The sequence below is a fragment of the Astatotilapia calliptera genome, chromosome 6 (assembly GCF_964374335.1).
Source record: "Astatotilapia calliptera chromosome 6, fAstCal68.1, whole genome shotgun sequence".
Lineage (NCBI taxonomy): Eukaryota > Metazoa > Chordata > Actinopteri > Cichliformes > Cichlidae > Astatotilapia > Astatotilapia calliptera.
This window is the reverse complement of record NC_137427.1, coordinates 44,565,182-44,584,319: the sequence shown is the minus strand read 5'-3', so window position 1 is coordinate 44,584,319 and position 19,138 is coordinate 44,565,182. Positions and strand designations below refer to the sequence as shown.

The 19,138-nt window shown below is 46.6% G+C and overlaps 1 protein-coding gene across 2 annotated transcripts; it reads right to left on the bottom strand.

The window, feature by feature from the left end:
• Window positions 1–2,390: 2,390 nt before the first annotated feature.
• Window positions 2,391–19,044, bottom strand: galnt7 (UDP-N-acetyl-alpha-D-galactosamine: polypeptide N-acetylgalactosaminyltransferase 7). 2 transcript variants are annotated; one of them, XM_026172185.2, is made up of 15 exons: window positions 18,279–19,044; window positions 14,549–14,660; window positions 13,760–14,078; window positions 12,503–12,669; window positions 11,126–11,256; window positions 9,962–10,041; window positions 8,730–8,912; window positions 7,636–7,753; window positions 7,429–7,551; window positions 7,044–7,159; window positions 6,504–6,606; window positions 5,897–5,995; window positions 5,527–5,655; window positions 5,323–5,353; window positions 2,391–3,615 (listed from the first exon to the last, which is right to left on the bottom strand). In XM_026172185.2, exons 1-15 carry the CDS (start codon window positions 18,399–18,401, stop codon window positions 3,509–3,511), a joined length of 1,941 nt encoding a protein of 646 aa, XP_026027970.1. In that variant the 5' UTR covers window positions 18,402–19,044; the 3' UTR covers window positions 2,391–3,508. The 2 variants fall into 2 exon arrangements, with proteins under 2 accessions (XP_026027970.1, XP_080158686.1); XM_080302560.1 differs by lacking the exon at window positions 8,730–8,912 and adding an exon at window positions 8,371–8,553.
• Between the last annotated feature and the right edge of the window lie 94 nt (window positions 19,045–19,138).

Sequence of the window (19,138 nt, the reverse complement as noted above, 5' to 3'; positions counted from 1 at the left end):
CTTAATACTGCGACCCAGCGGACGAGTAGAGGAACTACAAGAGAACCTGAGGACGAGCTCGATGCTCGGGTTTTCGTTTCTTTTCATTACATCTAACGATGTACTGCCCAGTGTTGGGCAAGTTACTTTGAAAAAGTAATTAATTATAGTTACTAGTTACTTCTTCAAAAAAGTAACTGAGTTACTAACTGAATTTACAGTTATGTTTTCATTTTGACATACTGTATTAACACAATTGATCTAAAATCAGACAAAAAACAAAAAAAAATGAGTAGAAAAAGTTATATTTGTTACTGTAACAACCACAAACATGTTTTTCATAACTTTAAATGCAAATATAAATTGTCAGTTTTAAAATCATATGCACAAGTTTTGCAAACAACAAAGTGATTTGCAGCCATTTACCTTTTTTAACCATGTCAAACTATTTACAGAACCATCAGCTGTTCTGCATTAAATAAGACGCCACACAAATTATTTGTGCCACTCCAAATATTTCTGCCTGTGTCACTGCTGTTTCTACCTGGAGACAGCAGTCGCCTCATTGTTCTGACACACAACACAAAACTATCCACAACACTACACACTAACTACACAAGACAACACATTAACTACACACTCCAAACACGCTAAATGTCACAAATCTCTCACATCTCAAAACTCGCTCTCTCTCTCTCTCGCCGTCACTCCTAAATCTTCCTAAACAACCAAATGTCATGTTGCCATATCAACATGGTGCATTTTTGCACCAACATGAACGGGCTGATTTTGGTTTGATTTTTCTTTTTTGCTCATTAGCAGAGAGGTCTCGCTGCGCTGTCCTCAGACAGTAAACACACGTATATATTGTTTATCATGAGTCTGGTTTTACGTGGCCTATCAGCACAATTTAAAAACTGGCACCTTGTTGCTTTGTCATCTTGAAGTGGTCATGTGATCGGCTTACCACGACTACTTTATTCTTCCTCAGTCAAACAGCAGCACTCATGCCATTGTTTTGCCCCCTGAGCTCCAGGTGTTGTGCCAAAAAGTGATCGTCGGGCAGAAAGTGATCGCTGTCCGCGGGAGCGCAGCTGCTTAAAGCTGCAGCGCCCAGATTACTTACAGCTACTTCTGTGCAGCTGATATAAGATGCTGTAAACTACAGACAGCTTCAACCGTCTGTTTGCTGTAAAATAGTAACGCGACCCCGCCGCAGTTTCTTGTTAGTAACGGTAACGGCGTTGTAACGATAGGAATAGTAATTAGATTACTCGTTACTAGACTTGTAGTCAAGACCGCCTAAACCGAGACCAAGACATCACCAAGACCGGAGGGTATCGAGACCAAGACAAAAAAGTCTTTAAACTGCAGCCAGATGCTGCTTTGTTTACGGGTGTCAGGCATATTTGTGTTTTTGCTTTCGCACAGCTGTCTACTGTCTCTCACTGAGAGGACAGACGCACGCTCCACTTGACTGTCGCGTCTCTCACTCTCTGTTTTTCACATAATGATATTATCCTATATCCTCGCATGTGATTGGCCAAAATATGGAGGGACTCGTTACTGAAAAAAGTAACGCCGTTACTTGTAACGCTGTTATTGCCATCACTGATATTGCCTACCACGAATTTACATTACACTGAAAAAATAATTGATTTCCTTTTTATGATTTTGATGATTATTTGTAAATTATGTGAAAATGTAAATACGTGTCAAACTGTAAGAAATTCTTGTGGGTAAATGTATATGAATGTTATCAGCACGATGTTCATGGAGGGGTACTGCAGAACACACCGTGACTGACTCACAATACAGCGCTGTGTGTGCGTCTCAAGGTTTTAAATACTTCATATAAAGATCGTTTCTCTCAGTGGTGTCACCAGACAAATCTGGCAAAATGGAGAAAACCCCAGCAGCCAACAATGGGAAGGACAAACTCCCTTTTATCAGGAAGAAACTGTGCAGCTAACTCAGCCAACTTAATATTGTTCAAAGTTTATCATCACGGTTTAATCTTAATGACCTTACACAGGAGCATCTACAATTGTCTGTTAGTGTATTTTGTTTGGAATTTTAGGTTTCTTTCTCTCAATCCTTTTTCTGTTTATAACTTTTTCACAAAAAGAAACGATTCTCATTCTTTAAACAGAAAGAAGAGCACAGAACAAAGTGAAGCCCACTGTGCAGCCTGTAACACCGGACACATCCACCTGCAGCTCCACCCCTCCGTCCTGACACCTCTCGCCTTTTCTGCTCGACCTGCTTTAGACTGCAGGCTGTCTCGCCGCTCGCGTCCATAGCTCTGCACATCTTCGGCCTGTGGGAGGGGTCGTATCCATAGCAACTTTGTTGCTGTGAGGCGAGATTCTCGCACAGGCTGATGAAGTAGTTCCACTTCAGTCACACAGTTATAGTTGTAAAAATCAGGTCATTTATTTCCTCAGCCCACATTATGAAATCTCTGCTATAAGTTAGCTATTTACAAGATCATTCAAGCCCTCCACAAAATCCATCACGATCATCTTTAGAAATGATTATTTACACAGTACAAAACATCCAAACACCAAAGCCCCTCCCTGCTGCACACAAAACAAAAACATCATCTTTTTTTAACCACAATAATTGTGCATTTTTTACATGTTAATAATCCTGCCTCCAACCCCACCCCGATTACTAATGAGTCACAGTACTGGTCAGCTACTAAACTCTATATTTCTCATCCAGACTGTCGGTAAGACGGCGACCCACACATCCTTTAGAGTATCCCAGTGTATGTCAGAGAGTAAATGAAGCCTGTGAGGAGCAAAGCGCTAAAGTTCAGGAGTTCATGCTGGTTTGAAAGCTCAGCACAGAGGAAGGAAACGCCGCCACAGCTTAGGGACGCGAATGGGAGGAAATCCTTTTTTTTTTTTGCCTTTTCAACATTTTGGTAAATGAAAATAAAATCACCAATGAGCCAAACTGAGCCTGTGCAATCAAAATCACACTTAGGCCAGACGAGGGGTTTGTTTGTGAAGATCCAATAAAACCAAATCAAAGCAAACAGCAGCAGCGAGTCACCACGTCCAAATATTCTTCAAAATGTGCTGCTTGTCGCTCTTTTCCTCCGTTAAACTGAGGACCTTCTTCATCCTGGTCTTTTTCCAGCGGCAGACTAAAAACCACACCCATGATGATGATGATGATGTGACTGAAGTCTAAACTCTTTGGTAAGTCAGCTCATCAGTTTGGCCGAGGACTAAACAGACCTAATAATCTTAAGACTTGATGGGATTCATTTCACAAATGCAATGAGAAAATTAGAAAAGACCTGAGAGCCTGAAAGGACAGAGACAGTGTAAACAACCACCAGGGACAGTTCGTGTTCATCCAGCAGCTCTGGATCAAACTCTTCTGGAGTGTCAGAGCAACCTTCACATTTGGGCCGATGTCAACAGTTAAACCATTTGAGCTTCATTTTGTTGGAGGTACACCAACACCTAGGTGTCAGGTATTCTTCCTCTAAACAGATCTCTCCCAGATGTCTTCACACAGCCACGATGTTATTCATCTCCCATTTCTGAGTGGTTTTACTGGTGTCACAGTCTGATACGAACACTTTGTGAAGCAGATCGGAGCGGTCCAGACATTTTCCTATAAGGAGAATACAGCAGCGGGATTACTGACGGACGCTCACAGGCCACCTACAAAACACACACCAGGGTGGGGACCTCCAGGCCTCAAGGTCCTGCAGGTTTTAGACATGTCTTGAAGTTCTCCAGAGGTCTAGTAATGAACTAATCATGTGATTCATGGTGAGATCTGACACACACAGGCCCTCAAGGCCTGGAGGTCCCCACCCCTGGTCTACACACTAGTGCTGTCCACATGCACTGAGGGACAACTGTGGGAAGGCTGCCCTTTAACAATGATTGGTGTGGACACGATTATTACTGCTGTGAGCGTGCAGGGTGTCACACTGCAGGGTAATGAAAAACAAACCAGAACCTTCTGTGCTGGTCTGGTCTACATTCTGCCCAACACTCACTGCAGGATGTAGACCAGACCAGAGCACGGGCAAACCATGAATGGTGTGTGTGTTCCTGTCTAGCTATCTTTGTGAGGACCCAAAGCTGCATTCACTATACTTGTGAGAACCAACAGTCACTTGTGAGGACACACTCACCGGTCCTCACAAGTTTGAAGGCCTTTTTGAGGCTGTGGTTTTAGTGTCAGGGTTACAATTAGGTTATGGTCAGGTTTAGGATGAGCGTTTGGGCCCCTCCTCCAATTGGAGGCGGGCGGTGCACGGGCCATCCCTCGGTAGGGTGTCTGGGTCCTGGATTGTCCACGGCGTCTGCCATGGTGCACCAGGGTCCAGTCAGAAGTCCATCCAACCATGATGAGTTTTTTAATTGTTGTTTTTGTTTCACCAAATGAAAAGAAATTTTTAACTTTTTAAAAAGTTTTTAAAGAAAGAAAATGAATTGGTTTTGAAAAGAACCTTTTAGTATTTTACAGAAAAAAGAAATCAAATTATAACAAATGAATGTGTGTGCCTATGTGGCGGCGATTCCACCCGTGAAGGTCTTCAGGTCTAGTTACGCACAGTGGAAAGAGGAAACCAGGCTTGCTCTCAGCGACCTGCTCTGTCCGATGGAGAGGAGTGAGCAGAGAGTGCTTCTATTTACACCCTCCCACTTGTACACGTCTGTTTTTCAGTTCGAATTTCGTTTTAGAAAGTTCTTAGTTTTTTGGGTAGAATTTCTCCAAATGTATTTTTTGATCACTCCTCACTATCAACAACATGTTTTTAGAAAGATTGTCATTTTTTAACCATGTAAATCATTTTTAATCATGTCTACAGTATTTTTTTAACCGTGTACTTAGTATGTTTAACCACAACTGTATATTTAATTTATGTTTTATTATTCTTAAATGTAATTAATCAATTGAGTTTGTAACTGTAATACTGTACCAATTAGGATTAAAGCCAAATGGAAATTGTAATTAATTGTTATGCAATGATTGGGTTTAGGGCCAAATTATTGGTCCAATTAATTAGGTTTAAGACCAGAATGGTTATGGTTTATCATGTGGGTTGGGGCTTAGTTAAAGAATAGTGTTAGGGCCAGATTAGGGTTAGGGTAAGGGGCTAGGGAAACCATTATGTCAATGACGGTCCTCACTAAGATAGCTGAACGGGCTTTTGTGTGTGTGTGTCTGTCTCTGTCTGGCACCAAAAGCACTTCTGAGGCTGAAGTAAATGATGCGAACAGCAGCTGACTCCATGTGTGATAAAGCCAAAAGTGCCTTTGATGATGAGAAAAGATGAGTTAAAATGCCAGTGCAGTCCTTTACCTGTTGGCACATGAGTGAATCGATGCAGATCCTGCAGACACAGACGGGAAAGGAGAGAAAAAAAGGCAGTAAATTCAGCTTGTGTCAGAGATTTTCTGCCTCCTACATGTTGGTGTGATCTCAGTGCTTCCAGCCTCCACACGCTGCTGAGCAAACATCTAAAGACCAACACTACATCCATCTTATGATCTGTGTGTGTCTCACCTTGAAGTACTTCCACTCCATGTGCTGGTTGGTTTCACAGTGTGTGATGATGATAGCAGACTTGTCGCCTCCTATGGTCAGGCACTGATCATACTGCATCAGCTGGTTGGCTTCATTGATGCGGAACAGCTACACAGAGTTCAGGGTGAAAAACCAGAGTCAGGATCTGGACACCTAACGTAAAGCCTGCCTCCATCCTTTCTGTGACACGAGGCAGGAGAGCACACTCATGGAGCGATAAGGAGCCCAAGCTTTCATCTACAGAAGCAGCCAGCTGTCCCTTTAACCCACTGATCACAGTAACACTGGCTCATGTCGTCACACCAGAGGAAAACAAAGAGCCACGTCACGTGTGACAGTGTTTAATTACCTGGTTTCCACCCATCCTGTGGCACGGGCCCAGCTCTACATTCCCTCCGTTAGTGTGTCCCATGCTGTCGATGCAGTAACTGGTGTCGAAGCCCCGGATCTGCAATCACAGGGACAGTGAAGCATGCTGTGTGTGAAACATGTTTATGCATCTTTGTGAGGACCAAATACTGGCAGGCTTGTGGGGACCAACAGCCCTTATGGCAGTGGTGTCCAAACTCCAGGCCTCAGGCCGGTGTCCTGCAGGTTTTAGATGTGTCCTTAATCCAGCACAGCTGATTTAAAGGCTAAATGACGTCCTCAACGTGTCCTGAAGTTCTCCAGAGGCTGGTAATGGACTAATCCTGTGATTCAGGCGTGTTGACTGAGGGTGAGATCTAAAACCAGCAGGACACCGGCCCCCTCGGCCTGGAGTTGGCCAAGCCTGCCTTATGGGGACTAAACGCCCGTCCACACGAGTGGGAAGACAGTTTTGAAACTCAAAATGTGGTTTTAGGGCCACAGACAGGGTTATGCATTCATCTTTAATGGTTAGGGTGTGCGGCTAGGGAAAGCATTATGTCCTCACTATGATATCAAAACGAGAGTGTGTGTGTGAGCACGCCTACCTCCCCCCACTCTACATTTTTAGGAGGAAGTGGGTAGTGCTGTGGAATGTCGTATGCTATTTCCTCCATGAACCACTTGAAACTTTTGCATCGATGCTCCTCCCTGCAACAAGCAAACATGAGATCAGCTGTGTGCTTAGCAGCTAAAGATGAATTCAGACAGAAAAACGCTTCATCCTCAGGTCACATAGTCCTGCATGTTATTTACTGCACACCTGTAACACACCACTTTAAAACATTTACGCTACAGCATGATAGAGGGTGCATGCGTAGCCACATCTTTCTGAGCACAGTTGGAGGTCAGTGTTTAACGTTTCCACAGCGATGGAGTGAATTTGTGTCAAAAGCACAACAAACCTTTATATGATCGTACCCACATTAAACAGTTTTCCCTAAATGAAGACCGACTCGTCGACTGCAAATCATACAATCACACTGCACAGCTGAAGGAATACATCCTGGGGAAAGTCAGTCAGTGCTACACTATGTTCTGAGTGGGCGTTCACTCAGTAAAAAGGTAGAAGAGTGGTTTTTGTGCACCTGAATCGTTTAAGGTCACTGATGTCTCCGTAGGCCAGAGTCAGAGTTTCAGGGCGGCTGGCGTAGAAGTAGTCCTTATAGTCGTCCCACCAAACCTCCACCACACGAACATAGTTCTGCAAACACAAATACAACACATGTAGATGAAGTACCATCCCTTTCATGACAGAGTGATTGCATAGGTGTAGCGGTGACTGTGGGCAGAAGGGCAAAAGCATGCATCTGCTATTGGACCTGGCTCCATGCATGCAGGTGGAGGGCCAGATGGCAGCAACACCTCCTTTGTGTAGACAGAAACTTGGAAATGCAGGACTCTGTGGAAACTTGAAACAGAAGATGTGCACTATACAAGTTTCCATCCATTCACACGTTTGTCTGCTTTCACCTTGAGAGTAGGCGAGGATCCAACATGTGCTGGCGGAGGGTTGCCTTGCCATCCCTGAAGTCTGTAGATGTGGCCGACGCGAGAACAGGGCACAAAGAGCAGCTGGCCACCACACTGCCAGATCTGGACCAGCATACAGAGTCACAGTAACCATGATGTCTTTACAATGTGCAGGGATGAACATAAACTGGACAATTCAAAGTCTACCTTGTAAGATATTTCAAAATTCTCCCCTCCCCATATCTGCAGTCCAGGGTCGTACAGTCCCAGCTCAAAGAAAAAGTCTCTTTCTATAGCAAAGAGACCTCCTGCCATGGCTGGAGACCTGCAGGTATAAAGAAACAGTCCTCAGCCCGAAACAAGCTTCCATCTCTTTGTAATCATGTGACTCTACGCGGTCAGTCCCTCTGCTGACGTGATAATGAACAAGTGACACTGACAGAGACATGAGTGAAAGACAGCAGGAGGACGAATGAAAATGTGAAGACAGAAAGGAGTGATGGTGCCCCAGTCCGAGCCCAGTTCACACCAGAAGCTCACCCACAGACCCCACAAATATCCCAAAGTCCCACGGCCTTCAGCTCGGGACTCAACCCACCTTAGGCAACGCAGCCGCCAAGACCACTTAAAGGAAAGAAGGAGGCCTTTCAGACAGACTCAGGGTAAGAGACACCTGAGAGGAAGCTGTGCTACACTGAACAAAGAAGAGTCAACAACAAGCTCCTCCCCTCCAGTGGGTGGAAGATAGATGTGTGCAGCGATTCCCCAAAAGCAGACACCTAAACAATGACTCATACTCATGACGTTACCTCTACACAGGCACGGCTGACATGACCTTAAGATTAGCATTTTCTGTTAAGGTGAGGCTGCTCTACTCCTACTGTGAGCCCTGTGAGAAATGACCGGGACACGTCCACACGAGTTAGGAATGACTGTGTGTACCTATAAGGCTCAGTCTGAGTTTTTCTCAGCTTATGCTCCCTGGCTCCCAGAGGGATTCTCTTCCACAGCATGCTCCAATCCCAGGCGCCTCTAGCAAAACCGTTGCTGTCTCCTCCACCCTGGGGCTCAAAGGTGAACGTCTCGCCGTGGACGGAGTCGATCAGAGGCACCGTACACACCGTTCTGACACAGAGGGCCACGCATGCAGCATACGTGGAGAGGAGGGGTGTACATGAAGGGGATGACAGCAGTGCCAGGAAAAACACACAGACAGACACAGGGAAAGGTGCCACGCGGGGTGGGGGTGGAGACACAAACAGAACAGAGGTCAGTTTAACAAGCTGGTGCGTTGTGTGTACCGGTAAGGCTGGGTGGTGTGCGCTCTCTTGGCCTTCTCTCTCTGGCTAAGCGGCACTCTCTTCCAGAGCAGGCTCCAGTCCCACGCTCCTCTAGCCAGGCCGTCCTCGTCTCCGCCTTGCTGGGGCTCCATACTGTACTCATTACCATCTATATAGTCTATCAGCGGCACTGTGCATACTGTCCTACATACACATAAACACACACAAGCCTTTGGATGTGCCGCTTTTCAACAACAGCGCTGTAAAACCAGAGTAAAGGAGTGTGTGGCTCAGAGCGTAGAAGTGATGCAGCACAGCAGACGATCTAGAGGCGCGCAGACTGAGCAGCCACGGTGGGACGACGACGCGTCCTCGGAGCGCCGTCAGACCTTTCTGATACAGAAAACTGATTAAAAAGCATAAAATGTCAAAGGACTGGTGGAGGGGAGGCCCTAACTCACCGAGGCTCCATCAATACAGCTCCAGGCACTCAGCCACTGATCAGCCATAAGATTAAAACCATCTGTGCCACATTGTTGAGCCATTTTTAACATTCAACAGTTGGATCCATATTATTCTGGTGATGTGTTGGTTTTCAATCAGAGCCATCTCATATCCAGATTATATTATGTGTAGATGATATCGCAGAACTGAAAAAGCAACAGGACACCGACTCAGACGGCTTCGCGGTTAGCGAGGCCGGTTCGCTCATCTGTCCAAGACACACTACAGAGCTGCAGGTCATCACATTTCATATCTTTTTCTTAATTTAAAAATAAAATCTTAAATTTGACTTTATGATAGTTCAGTCCGTGACTTTTGAGCCTCTAAAATGCGTCTGTTTTGCGTCTTTGTGCGAATCTGCTGCTGCGATAACAAACTCACACAAACACAATTTGGGGGTCAATAAAGACAGCCGACTAAATTATTCAGCAGGTTGACTCAAAGCCCTCGAATTACAGCTGAAAGTCTGCACGTCGTGATTTGATTTCACATCGATCACACGGGAGCAACATTACAAATAATGTCGTAATAATAACGTCTGTATGTCTGAGTTCACGTCATTGAACAGGACGTGCAAACAGAAAAACTGAAACTGTCACAGCAGTGCTGAAAAACAACAAGCTGCAGGTTAACAGACAGCACAGCTTCACAACCACGACAGCTGTGATAACATGAGGCTACACTGTGTGTGTGTGTGTGTGTGTGTGTGTGTGTGTGTGTGTGTGTGTGTGTGTGTGTGCGCGCACTACCTGTCCTTTGAAATGGGAGCGATCAGTGGAGCGTACCAGTTGATCCCGACCTCACAGTGAGCATCCAGGTAGACCAGCACCTTTAAAAAGGAAACCCTTTGAAATGTGATGCTGCAAAGCTGAGCCTCTGTCTAAATGTTGCTCCACGCGTCCACTGACATCCTGAAATATGACAGCAGCTCCGACTCCTGGGTCACGAAATCTGCCGACTCGTGAGAATTCTTCCTTCTCTTGCTCAGAAACATAAGGACCAGTTCATTGTGGCTTGATGTCAGCAGCAAAAACACACAACGCCTTCAGAGCAGGTTTGCATCTGCAAATCTGGCGTCACATGACACAAACGAGGGTTTAACTGCAGGCATGTTTAAGGACAGATGAAGCGCCGTGTCTGTTGGTAAAATTGTCACAAACACGGTGTCCACTCTTGCTGGCTGTGACCTCCAGTCACACTGTGACAAACCTCAAAGTGTTTTTTCTCCAGCATGTTTAAACTTCACGTTACAAAGACGAGGCCTGCCTCCTGTTCTCTGCAGTTTGAAAATGAGAAACTAAAAGTTCTCACTCTGCTGATAGATTAGTCGTGTGTGGTTTCATCCCTGTTAGAGCCAGAACGACTGGCCCTCTGTAGCTGTTTGTGGACGCTCCTCTGCACTGTGTTCGTGTCCTCTCTACATGCTTTTCTCCCGCCTGTCAGCTGATCTCCCATCAGTTGTCTGAGTTCTTTTATTCGGCTTGTCGGACTGTCGGTGATGCAGAGGATCACTGACAGGACTGCTGGTGCCATTCGGCACTTTTACAAATCAGTTATTGACACTTATTTAAAGATGGGAGCCCAGTTTACTTTCTTACTATATGAAATTGTTTCTGCAGTAATAAAGTGTACATACAAAACAAAACAGTTACATCACATGGAACCAAAATCTCTGCGGAAAACTGCAGCAGTGCCAGAACGTAAGAACTGAGCTGGAACGGTTTCCTGTCTGCAGCGGCCGCACGTTGGGATCTCTTCAGAGGCGATGTTGTACATTTAACACAGAGTACTCTTACACACTACACACAGTACGTCACTGTGTTTATTTTAAATTCTGATCAGTTCGCTAATTAAAAGTCTAAGAGACATCGTCAGCATTAGAGAGGAAAAGCAACAGTGGCGTCACATGGTACCTGTCCTTTGGTGGCCTTCTTGGCTCCAATGCTCCTGGCCTGTATTAATCCTTCCCTCTTCTCATTCCTGAAGAGTTTGACGAGGCCGTTCCACTGCTTGATGTACTCCTCCAGGCGCTCCTTCAGATGGACTGCAAGTGCATTGGTTAGCCAGCATTAGTACACGCGTTTGGACCAATGAGCATTTGAGAAAACAGTTTTGGTTTGCTGACAGACGAATGCTGGAGTAAAGACACGAGCTGGTGATTGTTAGATTTGTATTGTTGATTGTCATTTATGCTTAGAAATATCTACTCATATATGCTTAGAGTTGTATAATCAATGTCATGTTGGTAGATTCTTAGGAGTCTGCAAAGGCATCGTGTGCACTGCAGAGTCCTCTGGCATCCACACCCTGGCAGCTGGGGAGAGGTCTACCTCGTTTTATTGTTTCATGGCAGGATAAACGTAGCTGTGTCAGTTTTAGTCTGAGTGCCTTTAGTTTAGATGGACCGCTGGACTTCCAGACCAGCAGGTTTAGGGAAGTCTTTATGGGGTCACACTCTGACCACACACACACGCACAACTCTTTGTGTGTATGAATACGTCGTATGTTAATGAACCTATGTATATTCATGTGACCTCGATAAAAGAGCAGTGTTACGGGGGAGCGGACGAGAGCGACTGAGGTCAAGCGAAGGAACGGCGCTTGTCGTGGTTCTCTCCCTCATGCATGAGTAACACGAAGAACTTTGCCTACTTGTGTGTTGCTTTTGCTGTGTAGTTGAATTGTCTTGGACGTTCCAGCGAATGGGTTTAAGCTACACACCTATCAGTGATGTGTTCCCACATGCGTGCTGCACACAGCACCAGCTGATTGATATGTTCATGGCTGTTAGCAGCTGATCACACAGACGTTTCTATCATAGGTAGGTTTCCTTACATTCCACTAAGTTAGAGTTTAGCACTCCAGCCTAGTCAGACAGCATTAGCTAACTTAGCTAGCATGAGTCAGCTGTGCAGCTTGTCTGGTCCTCCTCTCACTTTCATGTCCCTCTCTGATGCTCCACAGCTGAGTGCAGCGTGCTGTAGCGAATACACTGACATGTGTCCGTGCTTTGTTTCTCTACAGTCAGGTTGTTAGCCTCTGTCTTCTCTGTGCTGCGTTCTGGCTCCACTGGGGGATTACAGCCGCCCACGTGGACGTCTGAGGAGCGTGCACAGACATGATGGTAACACCATGTGACACCTTGCCTCTGACCACAGACTGCAGCAGACAGCACCACGTGAACCAACAGGACGGCCTTTGCAGGTGATCATTAACAGCATGATGGAAAAAGGAGGCTGTTCACAGTGGAACCAACACGCATCTAAAATGATGTTTTTAAACAGACCCACCTTTGTTACTGAAGTCATCTATCAGGACAATCTCAGCCAGGTACCTGCGAGGAGTCCTCTTGATGACACTGTGGACAGTCCTCATCAGCGTTGACCAGCCTTCGTTATGGAAGACTATCACCACGCTGGATGTGAGCAGTCTGTCGTCGTAGTGCCAGTACTTACACCTGCACAGAGGACACGGTGTGCCATGAGAAACCTAGTTGCTGCACAGCGTAGTACAGTCTCGCTGCACCAACGCAACTCCTACACGGTAAAACTTGTTGAAACTGTGCATCGACACTGTGACACAGGCGCCGTCTAACAGTCCGACGCTTCAGCTCTGCATCCATCAGAGCGCGAGTGTGTGAGCGCCAGGTTAAAGTTCGAAGGCACAGAGAAAGCATGTGCACAATGTGTGTGAGAATGAGGCTAACGGTGCATTTCAGTCCACGGCAGCAGGACCCATAGCCTGAGTCTTGTGTTAATGTTCCTTTCACACTAGGGCTGCTCAATTAATCGAATTTTAATCTCAATTACGATCTGGGCTTTCAACGATCATTAAAAATTATTAGCCCCTCCCTCGTGCTTTACTCTCGCGCTGCTCCGTGTGGCAAATCGAGCGCACCTCTCTGCGTTTCGAACACGTGTCACAACAATTAAGAGCAGCGGCCTCAACACATTGTTATTGTTAAAGAAATATCGTCAAATAATCGAGATCTCAATTTCAGTGAAAACAATCATGATTATCATTTTTGCCACAATCGAGCAGCCCTAGTTCACACCGACTCGTACATGCAGAAACAAACACAAGAACATCATTCACCGAATTAGTTTGCAGCCTGTACGAGGATCTGAGTGGAAGCATTTATGTTCTCACTTCAACTGAGCGATAAAGTCAGCAGCGCCAATTGAAAAGGCTGTGAGGCAGCACCTGTGTCACGCTACACTCTGCCAAAGGTGTCGTGTTAGAAATCGGCCACAGTGATTTGGTCATCACGCCCATTTCTGCACTCAGAACACAGGATACGGCGTACTTAATGATGTGTCGCTTTTCTGTTTACGAGAAACACATTGTGAACACGTGTCTGCACACGCGGCATGATTCAGTATCATTTCCTGATTGATCCCTGAGTGAGGTTACAGGAGGACGATCGGTGTTAGGCTTACTGCCCGTTTCCTGTGGCTATTGAAGTTTATCTCCTGTAACATTAATCAGGTTGATGTGACTGCAGGACAAAAGATGGCAGACATGCATTCAGTGGAAGCAGTACTTACTCTTCGTGGCGTATGTCATTGATTGTTCTGTCCAGTGAAATCATGTCACTGGCAACCATGTTGAAGCCAAACTCTTTGATGGAGGCCTGAACCGAGTCTTTGTACTCTGGACCCAGGACAAACGGCTTAGCGCCCTCTCCGGGTCCACCGGGGACCCCTGGAGGTTCAGGCTCCTTAGGCTCAAAATTTCCCAGGATACCTTTCTTCAGGACGGGGCTAGTGTAGGCGTGTGTGTGAGGTCCGAATGTCACATACTGCTGTTGAATCACCTGCTTCTGGTTGGATTGCTCCTTTGAATCCTTGGGAAGGTCGGCCCCTCCTGAACACAAACCAAGAGATGACACAGGACCACAGCATACAAGTGCTAAGAAAGTTAGACTTTAAGTCTTTGGCAGGAGAAAACACCAAAACCACTGTCAGGGCTGATGTTAATTAGCAGTGATTACAGACCAACAAACAATCACTAATGAGGATCATCTTCTGTCAGCTGCTCCACAGCAGACTATCTCCCTATCCCAGCATCCCCCTGCATCTCCTCCTTCACTACATCCATGAACTTCCTCTGAGGTCTTCCTCTTGCCCTCCTGCTCCGTCTTCATCACCCTGTGTCCAGAACATCCACCTCCTCCTCTGCACATGTACAAATCCTCCTAGCCTCTCTGATTGACTCATGTCTAATACAGGAGGTATACACCAGTATTGGTGATTTAAATACAGTAATACCGTGGGCTGTCACTTTGATAGTCACCCGCTTTGGCCACAGTCAGGAAAAAACAAGCCAGTCCTCACCGTGTTTCAGTCTGATGGAGTCGAGGTCGACCTCCACGCCTTCCACATGAGGCCAGGGCATCACAGGCTTAAACTGCTCTGCAAGGTCACCTTTGGGCAACAAGCTGTCATCCTGCATGATGAAACACAACAGACATGGATATTAAACACGTGTGTCCTACACTGAAATACAATGCAGCTCATTTTAAACATTCACAGAGTTAATGCAGCCAAGACACAGCGAGTCTGTCTGCGCGCCACGCTGGTCACAAACACGAGCGAATCAAAACCAAACACACCACAAACAAACAAACTCGAAAGGTTCTGCAGAGAAAAGCACATCAATATCATTACTGTCCTGTTCTAGATGTTAAATTCTGATAATCAAACGTGATTCAAACATATGGTTAGTGCACAAGATCCTAAATAAAGTTGCTCCACTGCAGTTACCAGGTCCACCACAAGGGGGGGCTGTGCTTCCAAGTGTGCGGAGACTTCAGCTCTTCTGTCATGATGTGAACTAATGGATTCTCGGCATTAATCATTTTGTTTTGTGCTTTATGGGATTGTATTTATATGTTTAATATTCTGATATCTGTTAGTGTGTGTGTGTGTTAGTGTGTGTGTGTGTTAGTGTGTGTGTGTGTGTGTTAGTGTGTGTGTGTGTGTGTGTTAGTGTGTGTGTGTGTGTGTGTGTGTTAGTGTGTGTGTGTGTTAGTGTGTGTGTGTGTTAGTGTGTGTGTGTGTGTGTTAGTGTGTGTGTGTGTGTGTGTGTGTTAGTGTGTGTGTGTGTTAGTGTGTGTGTGTGTGTTAGTGTGTGTGTGTGTCTGTTAGTGTGTGTGTCTGTTAGTGTGTGTCTGTTAGTGTGTGTCTGTGTGTGTTAGTGTGTGTGTGTGTGTTAGTGTGTGTGTGTGTGTTAGTGTGTGTGTGTGTGTGTGTGTTAGTGTGTGTGTGTCTGTGTCTGTTAGTGTGTGTTAGTGTGTGTGTGTGTGTGTGTGTGTGTGTGTGTGTGTGTGTGTTAGTGTGTGTGTGTGTGTGTGTGTGTGTGTGTGTGTGTGTGTGTGTCTGTTAGTGTGTGTTAGTGTGTGTGTGTGTGTGTGTGTGTTAGTGTGTCTGTGTGTGTTAGTGTGTGTGTGTCTGTGTGTGTCTGTGTGTGTGTGTGTCTGTGTGTGTGGTGATTTAAACTGTAGCTTTTCCTTTTGTGTACAGTCCCTGAAACCAAATCCAAAGAAAAGAAACACAAACACAGACATCTATACAAACAATGAGGTGTGTGCGTTGACTGTGTGACAGCAGGGTCAGGCTCCAGCATCCCCGGGCCGACCTGGGTGACTGGATTACATACAGCTGCTCGCAGGCTCGGTGACCCACCTGCTTCAGCAGGGAACAAAGCTGCTCGTGTAGCACGTTAACCTAAGATGATGAGAGCCTGTTCCTACTTCTTCATGGACTCGCTCAGCCAGATCTGCAGCTCCGCACGTGTAAAACCGACTGAGTGTGAGCAGCTCTCAAACCTCAGCACGCCAACAAAGAAATAAACAAGTTGGTCATAAATGTGTAAGAGCATGTGTTGGTCAGCTTGCTTCAGTCTTCCCTCATTCACAGAAGTCAGCGATGGATTTTTGCAGCGTCTGTCTAAATTGACAACGCAGAATAAACCCCGCCTCCCCCTTGTTTGATGATCTGGTCTGGTCCAGGTTCAGCCCTTCCGAGCTGATGTTAAACAGCCAAGCAGACGGCGAGGTGTGTTTCAGAAGAAGACACACCGGTGGAAACTAAACTCCTAGTGAAGGAAGCTGCTGGACTTCCTCAGCGTTAGCCAGTTTACCTTATTTCTATTAGAAAAATAATGTTTTTGTGTTTAGCCAACACTTAGTGGGTGCAGGCACACTCTTTGTGCATGCGTGTACTAAATCATGTATCTGCCTCACTGCTGCCAGGACACACAAATCAAACCTCAGACTGTCCCACACTCACTCCCGACACTGAAGGAGCCCCACTGATATCTGAAGGAGCACAGGAGCTCATTGTTCGTCTATGCACTGTTTATTTAGTAATAATAAGACCTTATGGTTATAGCCCACATAAACAGTTTTGCACGCTGCCTGTGACTGCTGCCTTCAGCAAGCTAAATCAGATGAAACCCTGCTAGAGTTGGCCATGAAGGTGAACCGCTCTGAGGGGTCACGGTTCATGGAGACAGAGGTTCTCTCACCCTCAGTACAAACCACCAGGTGGCGCATTACCCAGTGTTGAAGGTTGGTGGCAGGCCCAGACGGAGACGACACACCACAGCAGGTACATGACTACAGGTGGGTTTCATAAGCAGCCCGTGTTAAAAATTAAATATCACCAGTAGCTGCAAACAGCTGTGATCGCTCCGTTGATCCTTCACTAGCAAACTGTGACACAAGCTGGCAGAGAGGCAGCAGTCCTGCCTGAAGCTCACAGCACAGCCTCAGCGCAGCATACCGAAGACCATAGCAGGGAGTCTGTGATGGGTGCTGCCCGTTAGCTGTCTAACATCACACTGTTCAAGAGACTCGGTGTGATGTTGACACCAACAAGAAATGAGCAGAGTTGAATCCATGTTCAGAGAGAGGCACAGCACCCACACAGCCTCTCTGCACCAGGCTGGTGTCGGTCAGCCGTGGCAGGATTCATTTACTGCCCTAAAATTGCTAATACACTAATACTCCACTAGGCCAGCATTCAACAACACCCTACAGTAACTGTAAGTATGGATGAATTATCAGCAAAGTATCAAAAATAACTCCTTTTTAGTACTTTGAGCATTTGTGGGGAAAATTCCTGGAAATGGTCCAACCCCCCATCCATCCACCACCACAGCAACTGTCATCATGTGTATCAATATACACTCATGTGGCAAAAACAACTGGGATACGTCTTTTGTCCATATAGCCCAGCCCTGTAGAGGTGACACCATTTCTGTGGCAGCCGCCTTACACCAGATCCAATAACGGTGTGAAACCCTGCACCAGTCCCCTCTACCTACACCTGCCTCCAGCCAAAGAGGCAGACAATGTCCTGAAGACATGACAACAGATGGTGCAGCCTGTCTGTCTCCTGTGTTTGACAGCGCTGTAAGACTGGTCAGGGCTTCAGGACACCTGTTCTGGCACAAATAAAGAGGACGTACTGGACACTTGTCCTCTGACAACACCAGCGTGACTGTGCAGAGCCTACACCATTAAACAGCTGCAGACACGGGACACGACACGTAAAGGTGTCCCACTGTGGGCTGCGGCGTGCACACAGATCTGCCTCTGAGGTGTGACTGAGGCACCGGGAGCTGCTGAAGCCTCCATCAAAGCGCCAGAACACGTCCCCGGGACCGGGTCCACGCAATCTCCACACGGGTGCCCTTTCTTACATAACCCAAAAAGGATCTGCGTTTCCGGCTGGAATTGAACCAACAACCTCCCGCCGGCCATGACCGTGTGGCTCAGTGGCACACTGGTCTTATGTCTACATGCAATCATTTGAATACCTTGCAGAAAAACCGCAATACCGGAACAACTTTTACAACCCACTTCCGCCTTTGACTTCAACATGGTGACATATGCGGATATGAATGCTGGGAGCCACGGTGCTGTCAGCAGCAGCGACTGTACAGCTAGAGTCCAGACCACAGCGTCCGCTGACTGCCCAACACACACACAGTGCAACAGCGTGTCATAACTGCTCACACGCTAACACTGATGTGGCTCAGAGCCTGTTGTGTACTCACCCTTTTCTCAAACGGGCTGTCTCTGTTGGCTTTGGGGGTCAGGGTGGACCAGAGCACCAACAGGCCCAGAAACGTGCCGATGACCAGCAGGCTCCGCAGAATGAATCCCACTTTGAGCCTCATGTTAGCAGCAGCCGCTACGCTGCGTTAGCTTCAAGTTAGCACGGGAGCTAAGCAGCTAACAGGTCGCTAGCTTGTGCTGAATGTTGAACAGGCTCCTGCTGACGCAGCGACCTCCGCCTCCACTACACCGACACGCCGTGCCTCTCCATGCTAGGAACAGTTTCTTCTTCTTCGGTTGTTTCTCGGTCGTGTCCGGCTCTCTGAGGCGCCGTGTAGATGTAGACGCAGTACCACCACCTGTGGGGCTGTGCTGCTGCACGGACGACAATGCTGGTAGGCTGTGGTCTCCACTGCTGACAGGCTCACGCACGGGCTTAAAAGCAGGTATTACTGGGTGTGGAGACAAACAAGAGGTCGGTCCTGTCTGGTTTGTTCGTCATTAGGAGGGATGTGGCTCATTGTCCACGTCATATACAATTGTAAAAAGCGCATCCAAGGGAACAGTAGGCATTGGTAGCATTCACACGGAGTTAATATGAAAGCATTCAGAATAAAGGTACGGGGTGATAATAAGTCCAAATCATTAGAAGCAATGATTCGGTCTCACCTGGTACCAAGAGGATGCAGAGAGCTGAATCACAGGTGTGTACAGGTAACTGTACAACACCTCAGATGTGTCTGGCCTGATTTAAGCCACATAAAGACGTGGACATGCCAACACACTGAAAGGCACTCAACCAATTAAACGCCTGCATGTTTTGTACAACCACACACCTCGCTGAGGTATTTCCACACCC

Bases quoted from the DNA above. Each gene is read 5' to 3' on its own strand.
- galnt7 (XM_026172185.2), bottom strand. From the start codon at position 18,401: ATGAGGCTCAAAGTGGGATTCATTCTGCGGAGCCTGCTGGTCATCGGC. The intron at 14,079-14,548 runs GTGAGGACTGGC...GTTTGTGTTCAG, and splicing joins CTCCATCAGACTGAAACACG to GAGGGGCCGACCTTCCCAAG. The intron at 6,607-7,043 runs GTGCACAAAAAC...TGCTTGTTGCAG, and splicing joins AGTGACCTTAAACGATTCAG to GGAGGAGCATCGATGCAAAA.